At 36.2% G+C, this 17,232-nt stretch overlaps 3 protein-coding genes across 8 annotated transcripts; all 3 read left to right on the top strand.

Annotated features, from left to right (window-relative positions):
- The first annotated feature begins 617 nt into the window (after positions 1-617).
- Positions 618-4,829, top strand: LOC148957397 (uncharacterized). The gene is made up of 5 exons (XM_089115412.1): positions 618-745; positions 865-1,294; positions 2,317-2,396; positions 3,019-3,328; positions 3,634-4,829. The coding sequence occupies exons 1-5, from the start codon at positions 618-620 to the stop codon at positions 4,678-4,680; spliced, it is 1,995 nt and encodes a 664-aa protein (XP_088971538.1). The 3' UTR covers positions 4,681-4,829.
- A 2,831-nt stretch (positions 4,830-7,660) lies between these two features.
- LOC148957395 (uncharacterized) lies at positions 7,661-17,220 on the top strand. Of its 6 annotated transcripts, none has more exons than XM_089115419.1 (5): positions 7,661-8,006; positions 8,197-8,261; positions 8,649-8,719; positions 9,045-9,108; positions 10,367-17,220. In XM_089115419.1, the coding sequence occupies exon 5, from the start codon at positions 15,823-15,825 to the stop codon at positions 17,209-17,211; it is 1,389 nt and encodes a 462-aa protein (XP_088971545.1). In that variant the 5' UTR covers positions 7,661-8,006; positions 8,197-8,261; positions 8,649-8,719; positions 9,045-9,108; positions 10,367-15,822; the 3' UTR covers positions 17,212-17,220. The 6 variants fall into 6 exon arrangements, with proteins under 6 accessions (XP_088971545.1, XP_088971542.1, XP_088971546.1 ...); XM_089115416.1 differs by having other exon boundaries at positions 7,661-8,065; XM_089115420.1 differs by lacking the exon at positions 8,649-8,719.
- On the top strand, positions 14,544-15,314 carry LOC148957396 (uncharacterized). The gene has a single exon (XM_089115410.1). It carries the CDS (start codon positions 14,544-14,546, stop codon positions 15,312-15,314), a length of 771 nt encoding a protein of 256 aa, XP_088971536.1.
- Positions 17,221-17,232: the final 12 nt, after the last annotated feature.

Raw genomic sequence — 17,232 nt, 5'->3', positions numbered from 1 at the left:
CAAGAAAAGTGCTTCTCTTTAACATGTATATCATAAGACTTATTATCAGGAAATTCTAACGAACATATTTTACAAAAAACCATATTCGTAAAAGTACCTTGTATGATGAACCAATCTCTTTATCTCTTATGAACCTTTGCTCTGGCCCAAGACGCTCTGACTGAATTGAAAAAAGCTCTCGCTTTTATAGCTAGATCGAAGTATTGTATGCTAATTTCAAACTATTTTTAAAAAAGAGACGTCATTATTACTGAACAAAAAAAATTTGAAGTTTTTTCATATTCAAAGCTAAAAAAAAAAATCTAAGTTATTCCTTATTTAAAAATTAAAGTTTTTTCAAAAACCAAAATTTGAAGTTCCTTCGAATAACTTCAAATAAAAAACTTGAAGTTTTTTATAAATTTGAAGTTTTTTTCTTATTTGACTTTAAACAATAGACGCTTCTCAATAACCAATCATATGAATGACATTTTAAGATTTAAAATATTAGCCAATAGTAAAGCTCCACATTTAACATCGTTGCGTAATATGTCAATCATTTATAAAACCACTTAACCAACTCCCGAATTCACAAACTGTCACACCAACGATCGTAATTTTGAAAGAAGTCGAAAAAAATGACGAACGAAGCATCAAAAACGAACAATCAAGCATTCGAAGTAAAAAAAGCTATCGATTCAGCCTTTACGGACGACGAAGAAGATTTAATTCCGTTATCTTTATTGTCCAAAAGACTACTGACATCGTGAGTATATTTCTTTTCTTTTTACTCTTTTTTAAACTGTTCATTTAGTTTAATTAACTTACACATCTTTTAAAAACACTTTTCAAATTTTTTTTATTAAACTTCAATTTTTCATTTAGACGCTCAAATAAAAGAACATCAACGTCGGAAGACGAATCATCACCCAAAAATAAATGCGAAGGTTCTGTAACTGTAAATCATGCAGAAATATCAAAAGAGTTCAATCGACTAAAAGAGCTGCTAGAACCTTCATTCCCTTTAATGCCATCAATTCGACCACTCGTCGCTCCAGATATGGATACAGACACTGAAACAACGCTCACGGCAAACGAATCAGCAACAGAAGTAGAAAACTTCAACAAATCTACACCAAAACCAACCAAAGTTACTCCAACAGCCCGAAAATCCTTTCCCGCAGCACGAAGTCCACCTACTCCACTAGCGTTCGAGCCGCAAACGCCACCTATTTCAGAACCTGATACAGAACCTCAACAAGAAAGACCAACCCTGAACATCTTTAACTTCAATTTATCTGACGATGTTACGACTGTGAGTAGAGATTTACCTAACTTCCCTTTTAACATTCGACAAAATGACCGTTTTTTTGAGACTTTACAGCAAATTGGCTTAGCTATTGATAATCTAAAAGATTTTTCATTATCTCCTTCTTCTGACGATCATCTTTTTGCTACCTTTTTACCACATTTGACTAATCGACTCGAACCTTTAATGCTGAAATTAACTGGACAGAAATTTGGTATATTTACCAACTTGAAACAACTTTCAATATACTTAATCGATCATTTTATTTTCGACATTCTGAACATTTGCAAATATCTTTTGACGGATCAACTAACAAAATACGAAAACAACGCTGCTCGACTAAATTGAATTACTTTGCATTTTCTTTTACGAACAGCAATCATTATAGGAGTTTCGTGATTTATATTTTCTGCTTCAATATCGGCTCCATTTTTTATAAGATGTTTTAATAACCATCTATGTTCCATCCAAGTAGAAACATCCGTTTCTTCAATATTTGGAATTATTCGATGTAGAACAGTATTTCCATACTTATCGCGTTCATTTAAACATGTTGGATCATCTTTTACCATATATATAATTTTATCCAATTGTGAAAGTTTTTTATCAGAAACCAATTTTAACAATTCTGTCAACTCTCCCTTATGTTGAAGCTTTTCCTCAAAATACTGTATTGAGAACTCGTCTTCATCTTTCTTTTCAGAAAAACTCAAAAAAGAACCCATAATTTTAAACTTCAACTTTTTTTTATAAAACTTCAACTAACCTTCAATTTTTTAAAACTTCAAATTTATACTCAATTAATAAAAAATTGAAGTTATTTTAACTTAAATACCAGTCCAACAAAAATTAAATCAAAGTTGTGAAATATTATTTTTTAAATATATAACCATATCTTTAAGAATATATAAGTTATCTTTGTCGGCTTTAGAAACTTCAATTTCCTTTTGAGAACATTTCTTCTCCAAATCTTCTTTCATTTTTACTGCAAGTTGTAACGCTGTTAAATGTTGGTTGTTTTTCTTCAGAGGATCAACATTAGAACAAGAACTTTCAGAACGTCTCTAAAAATCGCACCAATTGCCAACAGCATAAAAACCATGCAAATGTAAAGAGATTACAGCTTTGTGCAAAACACTATTTCCGTCGTAATCGCAAATAGACAAATCCACCTCTTTGCGAAAAAGATAAGAAGTTAGCAATATTTGCCCCTTCTTTATGGCAATCATTACAGGAGTTTCTCCAACGTTATTTTGCACATTTAAATCCGCATTATTTCTTATAAAAATTTGAAAGAAATATTCCAAAGTTCCCCAATCTTCTTTGTCTTCGTCCCAATATTCACAAACTTTATGCAACAATGTATCTCCTTGTTCATCTCGCTGCATCAAAACTTCCACATTGTCGCGAACTCTCATATTTATGAACAAACGTAATCTCCAATCTAAAAAAGGAGAAATTCTTCTGTCAAAAAGTTCGAAGATATTTCTTTTACTCTTACAGTACCTTTGAAGACCTTCAGTCGGAAAATACAAATCAGGATACTCAAGTTTGTCGTTCGTCTTTTCAGCCATCTCAAGTTTGTTGTTCGTCTTTTCAGTCATCTCAAGAAAAACTAAAAAAAAAAACCTTACGGACGATCTTTTATACAATTTTGCCTCTGCGGAGCAGCCTACCACGTGGTCTTATACAAGACCCTACGCAGGAGCGCTAGGTTTAATATGCAACAGGTGGAACCCTAGTATACACTACTCTGGAGGAGCATCAGCTGATGTTAATAAAGATGTCGAGAAGAAGGCAGCTGATCTTGATATCTTAATGAGCAAAATAAAGGATAAATTACCCCATTCTGAATACAGTCTGAAAATTCAGATGCTCACACTAACACCTGAATCATGGAGCATCAAATTTGCCTCAGACTATTTTGGAGTTTCTGAATACTCAGTAAGAAAGGCTCTGGAATTGAAAGGCCAGAAAAGTATCCTTGCTTTGCCAGAACACAGAATAGGAAAAATACTGTCAGATGATATACACCAAAAGGTTAGGTCATTTTTTGAGGACGACAAATATTCTCGATTGTTACCTGGGAAAAAAGACTTTGACAGCATTGGAAGGAATGTTCATGCACAGAAACGTCTATTGTTATGTAATTTAAAGGAACTATATGCAAGTTTCAAAGAATCCAACAGTCAAGTTGGGATTTTCGAAGTTCTGCTCTTTGCGACCAAAATGGTGTATCACTGTTGGCTCTAGTGGGGCTCATTCTGTCTGCGTATGCTCCATTCATCAAAATGCAATTCTTCTGGTGGATGCAGCAAACACTGAAAAAACATACAAGGAAATGATGGATATGGTTGTTTGTAGTCTTGACTGTAGGGAATGTATGGTGCATCGATGCAAAGATTGCCCAGGAACAACTGCTCTCAGCTTTTCTTGATGGGGCCTTCAGCGAGACTCAAAATGATATCTCTTTCAAGCAGTGGCAAAGCACTAATCGTACTGAATTGGTAACTCAAACTCTCTCTGTTGATGAGTTTATAGATCTTCTTGTGAAAAATATTGACAACCTCACTACACATTCCTACATCGCAAAATGCCAGGCAAGATACTTGAAGAGTAGGAAAGAGAATCTGCCAGATAACTCTATGCTTGTGCTAGGAGATTTTGCTGAAAACTATACGTTTGTGGTTCAGGACGAAATCCAGTCGTATCATTGGAGTAAAAATTATTGCACTCTTTACCCAGTCGTTGTTTACTTTAAGCAAGGTGAAAGACTTGAACACAAATCATATTGTTTTATATCTGATGACCTAGAACATGATACTAACTTTGTCTACGAACTTCAGAGAGAGCTCATTGATTTAATAAAGTTTAAATATCCCCATATAGAGATAATTGAGTATTTTTTGGATGGCTGCGCTGGCCAATATAAAAACTTTAAAAACATGTTGAACCTGTGTCTTCACAAGACAGATTTTGGCTTAGAAGCAAATTGGACATTTTTTGCTACTAGTCATGGGAAATCTCCCTGTGATGGCATTGGAGGGACTGTTAAACGTTTGACTGCCCGTGCCAGCTTGCAACGCCAACATTCCTCGCAGATATTGACAGTAGCATCAATGTTAGAATTCTGCCAAGAAAACATTAAAGATATAAAGTTTTGTTTTCTTTCTAAAAAGAAATTACAGGCAGTTAGAGAGGAACTGAAAAATAGATTCTCTAAAAGGCAAACCATTCCAGGAACAAGGTCCTTTCATTTTTTCACACCATATAGTGACCACGAAATTTGCTTCAAGCGAACTTCAGAGGATGCAGAATTTTCTGGCAAATTTTCTATAACTGGTAAAACAATGTCTCAGGAGAAGATTAGGTATATGTTGCTGAAGTGCTGATTTATGTTGGGTTTCTTTTGAAAATATCATTTGTAATGTATCTACTGAAGAAGCATATTGCGAAACGTTAATCAAGTTGTTTTTTTACTGATCATCTCTTTAAATTTTTAAAAAACATTACAGTCTAGAGCTTTTGAATACATATATATATATATATATATATATATATATATATATATATATATATATATATATATATATATATATATATATATATATATATATATATATATATATTTATACATATAATATATATATATATATATATAATATATATCATAGATTGAAGAAAGTAAAACTACATGGTTTATCTCTACAAGCCTCTTTCGTGAGTAACTCACTCTTCAGGAGATGTTGACATACTAGAATATTCCTCGCATAAATAGATAATACAGTACAGAAGGTGTTACATAATGTGTGAGGTTATACAAAAGGTGAATTAGGGGCGGTACATAAAGGGATTTAGGTGTTACATAATAGTGTTTTGTTTCTATGGCGGCAAGAAGATACGAGTTCGTTTCGTTTGTTGAGTGTTGATAATTCAGGGTGGCAGATAATGAGGGTCTTTTCTTTAAGGCAAAGGCTGCATCTTTTGTTTGAGCTGCTGTAGGATGGCTTTATTGAGAGGATGCGCCAGGAAATGGAGTGGTCGATGTTATTGTCTTAGGGTCCAGATGTATTTACTGAGTTCTGTGGAATTTCTGTGTTTTGTGTGACGGAAAGATGCGGTGTGATTTCTGTATCTTGTCTTGAATTCGTTTTCTGTAAGTCCAATGTATGTTTCTGTAGTGTCATTGTCTTGTGCTCTATTTCCTATCTTCTATCTACTTTCTTTCTTTTCTTTGCATTTTATATTTATTATATTTATTTATCATTATTTATTATATATTCTTATTATTTTTTTTGGGACAGACAGCATTTACTGTTTCTTTTATTTACCGTTTCAGCTTATTTTTATTGAGTATCTATTTATATTTTTAAAGAACCTTAAAGTTAGGAGCTATTGAATATATATATATATAGATATATAGATCATCAGTAAAAAACAACTTGATTAACGTTTTGCAATATGCTTCTTAAGAATAACCTCCACTTGCATTTGGAGCGTAAAATTAGGAATACAAAACAATAGAACAAAAGAACCCATTTTACAAGCAAAGACAATAATGGCTAATTATACGACACAAGTAAACTTTCTGAGGCCCAGCTGAAGGTGAGAAAAGCGGAATAAATACAATAGATAAAAGAACAAAAGAGAAGCGTTAAGGCAGATGGTTAACTACCAAGGAATGCACAAAAACGAGAAAGGGTGAATGCTGTCTGTCCCTACCATGAAGATTAGAAAATAATATTATGTGGAAATAATAAATAGCTGTGAAAAGGAGAAAGTAATCGAAGAGATTAGAAATAAAAATAAAACTATGTTTCAACTAACCTAATATTAAGGCCCCTGGGCACCCCCTCATTATAAAGTTTCGCCCTAACTAGTAAATCTTTAAGGTTCTTACATCGTTCAAATTATATCAAAGGTGGCTGAGAAAACACCTTCCTATGCTCTTCCGATATCGTCAGCATAGAATGGAGTCTCCCGGCCACCTTGCCCAAATTATTCAAGGCTGGATGGTAAGTGGTAACCAACGGAACCCACCCACTCCCATTGCGATCTTGTTTCCCATTAGCCTTATCCAGTAATGTGACCCTATCCTGCTTACGTGCCTTATCTATTTGTTCTGTTATAAGTGATTCCTCATACCCCCTTGCCTTTAACCATCCAGCCAAATCCCTTAAACTACCCCTTAACTGGCGATCGTCCGAACAAATCCTACGTATCCTCAAAGCCTGACTATAGGATATCGTCTTCTTGGTGTGCCATGGGTGACAAGACTTCTTATGTAAATACTGATGTGTATCAGTAGGTTTACAAAACAAGTCTGTCGTTAGGACTCCCCCTTCATTTACACTAACCTTAACGTCTAGAAAACTTATACTCTCCCTAGAGTGCTCCTCTGTGAACTTAATGGTATCGTGGCTACTGTTAAGAAAGTTGATGAAGGTCTCAAGCTTCTCCTCGCCATGTGTCCAGATGAAGAAAACATCATCAATGAATCTCATCCAGACAATGGGTGTGTCCACTGATTCCTTCAACAACCTTTCTTACAACCCAGTCATTAGAGGTTTGCATAGGCTGGAGCGAACTTAGTGCCTAAAGCGGTGCCTAACTTCTGTCTATAAAACCTATCATTAAATTCAAAATAATTGTTATTAAGAACCAAAGATGCTAATCCCACTAGGGTATCAGTAGCCACGTTTGGGTTTTCCCTTCTATCCAGCGCTTCCCTGATGGCTTCCAAACCCTCCCCATGTGGAATGCTAGGATAGAGCCCCACAACATCAACTGTGCACAGTATAGCCCCCTCTGGTATCCTACCTATTTCACCCAATTTAGACAAGAAATGATTTGTATCCTTAATGTAAGACTTACCGAGGCTAACCAGTGGATTGAGGCGGTGATCTAGAAATTCCGAAATATTCTCTGTAATAGTACCACAATTGGAAATGACTGGCCTACCCTTAACCCAACTTAATCCCTTATGAATCTTGGGCAACAGATAAAATCTACCTGGTTTTCCCTCATTATCCTTAAGAAAACCAGTCACTTCCATTAACCCGGGGTCCTCCACCCTTATCCCATCAATCCTATTTTTAACGGCCTTACCCAATTCTATCGTGGGGTCCACCTCAATCTCAGCATCAATAGCAAAAAAGTTAGCCACACAACGACAATTAGAAACATCTTAACTCTTAGCCCCAAACGAGGATTCATTAGGCAATCATCTGTTTGTGTACATTAAGCTATGCTCAGAGAAGCTCTAACCTTATAAAATTCAATTTTGGTTAGAGGTCAATTTTAAAACTCTAGCCATTTTGTTGATAGAAGTTGAACTATAACAACTTTTAAGATTAAAGCTGCAATAGGGGGGGGGGGGGGGGGGGGTTGCTGACAAGTAGGATTCCATCTTTCACGGGAGGGAAAATAATTTGGTAGCACCATGGAGGGAGCATTAGGGAAACAAGAGGATAGCACTAGGGGAAGAGATATAGCTCCTGCCAATCTGAGTTAGAGAGGGGCTTGTTTATAGTTGGTCAAACAAACTGTAGTTGGTCACAATATTGTAAATGCTTATCAAAGTTTTCAAAATTTTAATTATTGTTGTATTTATATTGATATTGATATTTAAAATAATTCCTACAGGTACCAGCAGGAGCAGCCATGCAGAGATGCAGTTTCTGTAAACAGGCAGGCCACGAACTGCAGCTAAGTGATGGTAGGACTGTTTGCCCTCAAAAGGGGAAAGAAGTCTAAAACCATTTAAATAATTAATTAGTAAGTAATTAATTATTTTCAACAAAAGAAAGCCCATTCCAAATATCATAGTTCCTATATATATTTAAATATATATATCATAGTGACATCAACATTCGAGTGTATCAAAAACGAAATTGATCTATTTCTAGCGGAAGTTCATCACCATATACAAAGGCAAATAATGCAAGATGCGACCGACCCAATTGACCTTTTTGTAAGTTCCTTATGCAGAACCTACGTAAAATATATAGCTATCTGTATTGTACGCACAACTCTCCTTTGAAAGTTATCAGAGATTCTTTTTACATCTAGGGATGTTTATTTGCGCAAAATTCATTCTGATTTATCACCTTTATATACCTCCATATATCCTTTTCTTTGTGTCCCCAATCAGCTTCTAAGCTTAATATATTTGACACAAGAAAAGGGACTTTCATTGATTTATTGAATGATTGATCAATTGATTGAATAATTTGTCAAAATATATCGAATTTACAAAAAACAAGCAAAAACTACTGACTTTTTTATTAACATCCTCCTGGCTACCTTAAGGATTTTAAGAAAAAAATAACAAGTAAACATATTTTATGCATCTCGACAGTTCCACTGAGACACTTTCAGCATTCATATGCAAAGGTTGTGCAAGGGGAAAGGATCAAAAAGCCAAGAAAGGTATTCATATAGCGTTTACAATAGCAAAACAATTAACTTATAGAAAAGGAGCTTTGGAAATTTCTCACTTCCCTCAATCATCCAATGCAGTTCTAATAAAGTTCTTTAGAGTAAATCTGAGCCAGTGGAGGGATCACTGGGTAATGCCTCAGATGAAAGTAGACAAGTTGGGGTTTGTAGTTATTTTTCAAAATCTTCACTTTCATGGCTAAGTTTAGCTGTTTTGATTGCTCAGTAGACACCGAATATCCCCTATTTTACATTCCCTTTCCATTAGAATGGTTCGATACAGTTCTAATACCATTTTCTTTTCTGCCCTCTTTAGAGAAAATCCGAGCCAGTGGAGGATGCATCAAGCAGCATTTTTGATGAGAAGCAAGACAGAAATGGTAATGCTATTAACATTTATGTTTTTCTATGATAAATCAAGCAATGTTAACTTGAACAGGTAGCAATTCTTTGCAACATGACTCTGTCTGCGGGCAAGTTTCGGAACAGAATACTCTAGTTAACTTTGATAATAAGTGGGGGGAGAAAAAGGAAAGCGATACAAATCTATCTCTCACAAGTCTGCAATCATATCTAGTACTCTGAGCAAGCGTGTTCCCGAAACACCATTCTTTGGTTCTGAAAATTTGAAGACAGGAAACATTCTAAGAATAAAAATGTAGTAAAATGTCTAAATAGTAGAAGGAAAGTAAAAGATTCTCCTAGGAGAGGCTGAGTCAGTCTATGAAAAGCGTATTTTAGGAAGGTTGTATGAAGATACAGAGAATTCATGTGTAGGAACTGATAGTTGAGATGCTTCTTCCCTTTCGCAAGACAATTTGCATGTTAACAGTGACACTTCCATTGAAGAAGATCCCCATATTAATCATCCAAAGATCTTATAAAAGCTTTGTCTAGATCAAAATATGGCTAAAAAGATATCAGGGCCCATATTAAAAGAAAAAGCATAACATTAACCCTACCGAAAAATTGGTAAAAAAATGTTTGACTATAATAGCGTAAACAACAGTCAGGAAGGCAAAACAACTCATCTTTCATCCGAGGGAAATGGTAGCTAAGACCAATAAGCTTTGTGTTTTGGAGTTTCGCTACACGCACATTTAAAAAAAAAAGCTCAAGAAAAAAAATCCAAATATTCTGACTGACAAGGCTGCATGTAAAATACCAGAATGTCAGTTTAAAGTAACCTTTTCCATACCACTTTTCTTGTCACTTTGATGGTAACGTTTATCATAGAAAGGATTCTTTAGCAGCAAGGAATATTTCTGACAAGGAAATGAGACACTGACGTTTTTGTTTGTTGAAGAAATAAATTTTGCCATCCGAAAAACATAAAACAGACCTAGAGTCAATGGATCCCCATTCTTTTGCTGCAGGTAAAATGACTAAGGCTGGCAAAAGTCACATTGCATATCAGCAGCTAGCTGCTAAAGCCCGAAAAGAGGCAGATTCCATTGATTTCTCAGTTGATTTCAAATCTTAAGTGAACGTGGTATAAAAAATAAATTCAATAATTGCTGGAGCAACAATTTCCCCGTAGTCACACTACCCTTGCACTTGGTCCCTGTCCAGTTTTGTGCATGCTTATTTTATTCAAAAGCCCATAATTATACTTTCCTCATCAATTATGGATAGCAGCAAGGAGAGATGTTTCAAGATGTTCAAAGATTACTTTGGCCTGGAGAGAGAAGTAGCAGGCTTCCATGTGGAAAAGGCATCACAAGAGATAATTCAATTAGTCAATTGTTCTTCATTAAAAGATGATGCAAACATCGTCAAAAAAGCAACTGTTTTATTGTTATGTAGATATGTTGATAAAGACGTTACAAATGCATTGGCAACAATCAAAGAATCAATGAACTCTTTTTGCAAAGTATTAGATGACAACAAAAAGCGATACATCCATTCAGATATTTCTGCTTCTCATTTTTTGTATTGGGGACATGTACAAAAAATGAGAAGCAGAAATATCTGAATGGATGTATTTATCATTAGTATTTATCAGAATTGGCGACCAAACAATTTAAAACTCTGAGTTTCAGGTAGACAGGAAAACAACACATAAACCTTTTCTACATTGAAATCGATTCTTGATTCATCCTTAACTAACGAGGAGTTTGAATGCGCTTCAGATTAGTCTGAAAGTAGTGTTGACTCTAAAACTCTAGAATTAGCTCTTAAAAATTTGGAGTAAAAAGAGACAAGGTTCCCGCTACCGGTTCGCCAGAACATAAGTTGAGTGAAAGTGACACGGATACTGATACTGCTGACGCAGCTACATATACCCATCAAATCAAGCACCTGAGAACCAAATCCTTTCAGAACGACTTCAATAATTACGCCTAATCTGACAAGCAATCATTTTTGGAAAAATTTGCAGACGAAACAAAATCCAAGGTTATATCTAGGGGGAAAAATTGTCAGAGCAAATGAGAGCCCTTATAACACTTCATAGGACAGTGTATACAAACCTGGCTGTGAAAGAATTGTATAAAAAACTCCACACTACTTTTGGAAATTCAATGAGGCGCATTATCTCAGACTATAGTTCCCTATCCATAGAAACGGTTGCAAAGAGGATGTCTGTGTGATTTGCCTCAAATGTGAATTAAATTACAATATAAAAAGGAGATTTGGCCACACGTGTCCTGATATAGTAAAGCACTTCTTGCTATCAGAGCACCTGGCAGAATTTATAATGAATAATATAGCCTTTCTTATGAACAAGCGACAGGAAAGCTTTACTCCATTGACAGGCCTGTAAATACAGTTTTCTTTGATGCTCTAAAACGCCAGTAAAATTCCCGGGGGCCTTCCTCTCTTTAAAAACTTTGATAGCTGTCCAAGATAACAATGGTCGCGTGTATAATTGTCATATTATCTATGTCATTCCCGTCCCTATTTGTAAACAATGCATCTTTATTGAAACTAACCATGTACGATTTCACGTGAAAATGATTGCTTATTTCATTAAATCCATAACATCTTCATCACTTTTGCTAATTTTTATATTGATTGAGAATTTTTTTGTACCAAGTACGCAATTGTAATTAAAAAGAATTCAAATGCAATGAATTAATATGAGATTGTTGAACAATTAAATCTATATTGTATATTAACAAAAAAACGAAGGTAAAATTGTAGAAGATCATTTTTTATTTCAAAGCGGGAGATGTTTTCCTATTCATGTTGTTTATTATAAGAAAAATCTATTCAAAGAAGGTACCAACATTATAAAAAATTATTTTGAATTATAAAAAATCTATCGAAAGTGGTGTTTTTCTGCTACTCTAAAAATATTTAACACCAAACCAGAAACTTAACTCTAACAAACTAAAGTTTCAGCCAAATCCGAACAGTTTTTCGAAAGTTCTTGAGGGATGCTGGCACATCAAGTTTTAAGGCTTTAGCATGGACCTCAAAGAGCGTTGCCTTGAAAATTCATCAGAACCGTTTTAGACTTTACGAGACCAAAAAAATATCTCATCAATTCTAGCTGATTTACAAAGTTTAAGTCCATTCTGAACAGTTTTCAAAAGTTATTGAGGGACACCAGCACATCAGATCTGGGTTATAAGGTTCAGTATCGATCTTGAAAAAGCGTTGCCTTGAAAATTAATGAAAACCGTTTCAGACTCTACAAGACCCAAAATAACATCTCTATTCTTAATGGTGTTTTGAGTTATTGAGGGACACCGCCACATCAGATCTGAGTTATAAGGCTTCAGTATGGAGCTCGGAAAACGTTCCATCAGAAAATTCATCAAAACCGTTTCAGACCCAAAAAACATCTCAATCTCATGAATTCTGGTTGATTTGCAAAGTTTCAGCCGATTCTGAACAGTTTTTCCAAAGTTATTGGGGGAAAAGTTATTAGGTAGGTTTCTGCTTGAGGGTTTCCTCTGAGTTTGTTGTCGTTTCCTACAACTGGCCATTTTTGCTGTTATTCGATTCAAATTAGAGATACTTTGTCATAAGGGTTGGTTTTTGTTCTTCTTAGTTGATTTAGATGTTTTCCTCCAAGTGTTTTGGCGTAGGTCGCTTGAAATGAGGGCCTGCTACGACATAGCAAGGGTTGGTTGCCATTTCAAACTTGGGTCGTGTCAAAAAATTTGGAGGTTTTTTCCTTATTCAAGTGATAATTCCAAGTATCTTCTAGAAAGAACCCCCGAAATAAATGGACAATCCAGCAAGGATACCTGCTTTTCTTTTTTTATGGGAATCGATTAAAATCCGAATGTCTATTTGCAGTGAAATTTAGGTGCTGTCAAAGTTTTTGACGTTTTTGCTCACCTTTGAAGTATAGCGCATCTTATTATGAACAAGATACACGAATCAATAGAGAATTCAGTGAAATTTTCCTCTATGAAATATCTTTTTAATATATTTTATCGTTTTTTGCTAGAAGGAATCAAAAGTCGCAATGTCTATGCGAATGTCTATTTGAATGTGTAAACGAATGTTGCACACCTAGTAGCAGAACTCAGGATGTTCTGCAACAGCCAAAACAGTCGTACATAAAGATATCGGCTTCTTGAAAACTAAGTTATTGGCTTCTTGAACACAAAGTTATGGGCTACACAAAGTGGTTTTGCAACAAAGAGCTTGGTGGAATAATAAGTGGCTGTCATGTGATACTGCAACAAGTGTCATTGACATCCACTACAAAACGATAGGGGCAGTCCTATATGAAATTTTAACAAATAAAAGCAAGACAGCCAACACACAAAGTACAGCCGGGGACGTTTGCATTCAAAAGCAACAAGTCGTATTTGTCTTTCTGCTCAAGCTTTACCGAAAGATATTTAAGCAATCCACGCCAGTCATGACCATCATGCAGAGGCCAACGCTGGATTCCTACAGCTAAGATTGATGATTTTCAGCGTTCACTTAATTTTTTAAATCTACGTATGGGAAGAGACAATCCAGGATGACCCAGTTCGTGAAAGAACTGGGTGGAGGGCAATCAAGAATGGAAATGATGGCTCGCAAGAAAGCTGGAAGACTTCATTACAAACACTTGCATTGACCATTTGGAAACCTCAAATAATTCAAATGGATGGATCTCATTCATCCAACAAAATTCAACGAAAGAAGAAACGCAACAACTAATGAGCAAAAAGCTTTAATTGTAGAGCTGCAAAAATTGTACCCATTTGCAGTTCAAGATGTGACAACAAAAGAAAATAATCTGTCGATCCTTTATAAAAGCAGTGAGATATCACTCCTTTTGCAAAAAGTTGCCCGAGAACAGGATACAATCCATGTAGCCAAAAAGGAACGCCAAGCAAAGCTGCAACAAAAAGTCGAAAAGGTTAGCAACAAAACAGGCGAAAGAAGAGCTAACATCGGTGAATCGATTGGTGCAATTGATGTAGAGAATGTGACGAATTTGAATTGGAACCAAATTTGGACATGAAAATTGATTCTGTAAAAGAGGGCTCACCAAGTATTCAAGATCTCTTATCTGTTATCAAGAAGGCAACACTTAAGGAGAGTCTTCCTCAGGCAATGGCACTGCTAGAGCTTGCAGCTACAACTCCACTGACCAGTGTCCATTGTGAGAGGATTTTTTGCACCTTCAAGGTCAAGCATGCAACAAAAAAGAAAATAAATGCTTGTTATTTTGCAAGTAGAGCACAAGCTTAAGGTTGCTGACAAGACAGCCATTTTTTAGACAATGTTGTTGCTAGATTCAAATCATTCAACCGGCAGAGATTCGAAAGATTTTCCAAAAAATAAAAGAAGGCTAATTATTTAGCATTTGAAATATCATATAATTTGTTGTAAAGTACTGCGTAGCGGCATGCGCAGCATGGGGCATCGAGCAAATGTATGCAAGAGCAATCGTTTGTGCAAAATATGCAAAGGATGTCATCACCACATTTTGTGTGACAAGAATTCTGGGAATTCTGGTGCTGATGCAGATAACCCGAGCCATACAGTCACGGCCACAGTAAAGACAAAGAACATGGTGCTCATGCAAACTGTGACAGCCATTGTAAGCGGGGAAAACCATGAGCAGAAAGTCAAGGCTACCATTTTATTCGACAGTGGAAGTCAGAAATCATATATCACTAAGGATTTGATGAAGAAGCTTGGCATACAACCCAAGGAAACCGAAGTCGTGAACTTGAACACTCTTGGTACACAAAACTGGCGAAAAATAAATTTTGATGTCGTTTCGTTTTACTTAGAAGTTGATGATGGTATTATTCCTATTAACGCGTTGAGCAATTCAGTAATATGCACTCCCATTGCTACGCGCGTAGACGTAAGAGAATTCCCACATTTGCAAGGTCTTCAACTAGGAGACTCTTTCGATGGTAGTGAAGTTAAGAGAATAGACGTATTGATAGGATTAGATCATTATTATGATATTGTGGATGTTATTCGGGGAAGCTCGGGGCTTATAGCCATTAGAACTAAACTTGGTCGGTTGTTGTCTGGTATTGTTGATAAGGTTGAAACATCATCTTCGCTCTACAGTAATATGATTCCAAGTCTCCTTTTAGATGTTTTACAGCCAGATTTAGAAGGTGGGGAAAACAGCCATGAAATCACAGACACACTACGAGAGTTCTGAAGGCACAAAAATTTCAGTCTCATTCCCAACGGCAAGGCGAGAGGTGAATTAGGAACCGATCCATTGAGCGAGCAAAGCACCGGTGATTCGACGACCGAATGGGATATCAAACATAATGGAGACAGATATGAAGTTGGTCTCCCTTGGAAAGGAGACATCGGCTCGCCAGTAAAAAGGGACTATGAGCTTTGTTTAGCTCGCCTGACGTCATTGAGGACAAGACTGCAATCTGATGAAGCCCTGTTGAAAGAATATGATCATATTTTCAAGGAGCAATTAGATGCTGGTATAATTGAAAGGGTGCCCCCTGCAAAGGAACATGCCATGAATGTGGTAAGAAAAGATCATGACACCACCAAGGTAAGAATTGTTTTTGATGGCTCCGCTAAATCTAGCCCGGTTTTTTTTTCATTAAATGATCAATTACAGAGAGGAGATATCTTTATGCCATTGATATTTGATTCAGTACTTTGTTTTTGTACTCATCCTATTGTAATGACTGCTGATAATGACTGCATTTTTACAAATTGGAATAGATAAGAAAGACCGTGATTTTTTAAGATTTCTATGGGTCGATGATGTTGACAAGGAACATCCCGCCATAGTTCAGTATAGATGGGCACGCCTACGCTTCGGATTAAAATCCAGTCCAGCTATTTTAGGAGCAACAATAAGAAAGCACATAGCACAGTTTGAGGAAAGTGAGCCTAATATTTGTAAGATTCTGAGCCAGTTATATGCTGATGATTTGTGTTGCAGTGCAGAATCCTCCGCAGCGGCACTAGAGATCTATAGTAAGACAAGGGTAATTCTATCAAAGGGGGGTTTCAACCTACGTAAATGGAAGTGTAATTCATCGGAAGTGCGTGCTAAAATAAATGAATTAGAATCAAAGGAATCGGCTAAGGTAAATAGTGAGAACTCAAATATTTTACAGGACGACCAAACGTTTGCAAAGTCTACAGTTGGCTTACCTATAGGCAGCAGTACTTCTAGGGTATTAGGGGTCAACTGGGATTTTGAGTCAGATCTATTTTATTATGATGTGCAGCAAATAATAGATCTGGCAGCTAAGCTGCCCCCTACGAAGAGGTCTTTGTTAAAAGTAGCTGCAAAAGTATTTGACCCCCTAGGGTATTTGGTTCTGTTTACCGTCAACCTGAAAATCCTGTTTCAGGATTTATGTGTCGCAAAGTTCCCTTGGGATAAAGAATTAGAAGGCTCAGAGAAACAACGCTATGATAAATTAATGAAAGATCTTTGTATGTTACAAGGGGTAACAGTTCCGAGATGTATACGTCTCAAGGACAAGAAACCGCATAACTATCAAATACACGCTTTTTCAGATGCCAGCGAACAGGCATATGCAACATCTGTTTACTTGCGCACAATGTACGAAACTGGGGAAATTGGCGTTAAATTAATTGCAGCGAAGGCTAGGGTGTGTCCAATTTCAGGTAAAACAATTCCCAAATTAGAATTACAAGGGGCACATTTGATGGCTACCTTCGTTGAGTCAATAAAACGGGTTCTTGTTGAGGAATTAAATGTAAGTGATATTGACACGTATTACTGGGTGGATTCTGCTGTCACCCTCTGTTGGATTGGTAATGAGAAGCCTTGGAAACCATTTGTACGAAATAGGGTCAGTCAAATAAGGCAAATAACAACCAAGGAGAGTTGGTTTTTTTGCCCGGGAAATTTAAACCCTGCAGACATTCCATCAAGAGGTAAATACATGCAAAATTTGGGCGCTGATTCTCTTTGGTTGGAGAACACCATGGCCATGAATGAGAAAACATGTAGTCCGCCAGTAATAACGCATACAGTTTTCAATAGAGATTTTACGAAACAAGACGTGACAGATCGAGACGAGCTGAAAAGGTCTGGAATCTAGTCATCCCTATGTGTTGACCTT

Source organism: Rhopilema esculentum, unplaced genomic scaffold (assembly GCF_057945365.1).
Source record: "Rhopilema esculentum isolate cy_ngs unplaced genomic scaffold, ASM5794536v1 HiC_scaffold_30, whole genome shotgun sequence".
Taxonomy (NCBI): domain Eukaryota; kingdom Metazoa; phylum Cnidaria; class Scyphozoa; order Rhizostomeae; family Rhizostomatidae; genus Rhopilema; species Rhopilema esculentum.
Note: the sequence above shows the minus strand (reverse complement) of the source record. Positions and strands in the feature narration are given on the sequence as shown.

Bases quoted from the DNA above. Each gene is read 5' to 3' on its own strand.
- LOC148957397 (XM_089115412.1), top strand. From the start codon at position 618: ATGACGAACGAAGCATCAAAAACGAACAATCAAGCATTCGAAGTAAAA. The intron at 1,295-2,316 runs GTGAGTAGAGAT...GTTTTTCTTCAG, and splicing joins TATCTGACGATGTTACGACT to AGGATCAACATTAGAACAAG. The intron at 3,329-3,633 runs GTTAGGTCATTT...ACAAGGAAATGA, and splicing joins CAGATGATATACACCAAAAG to TGGATATGGTTGTTTGTAGT.
- LOC148957396 (XM_089115410.1), top strand. From the start codon at position 14,544: ATGGGGCATCGAGCAAATGTATGCAAGAGCAATCGTTTGTGCAAAATA.
- LOC148957395 (XM_089115420.1), top strand. From the start codon at position 15,823: ATGACTGCATTTTTACAAATTGGAATAGATAAGAAAGACCGTGATTTT.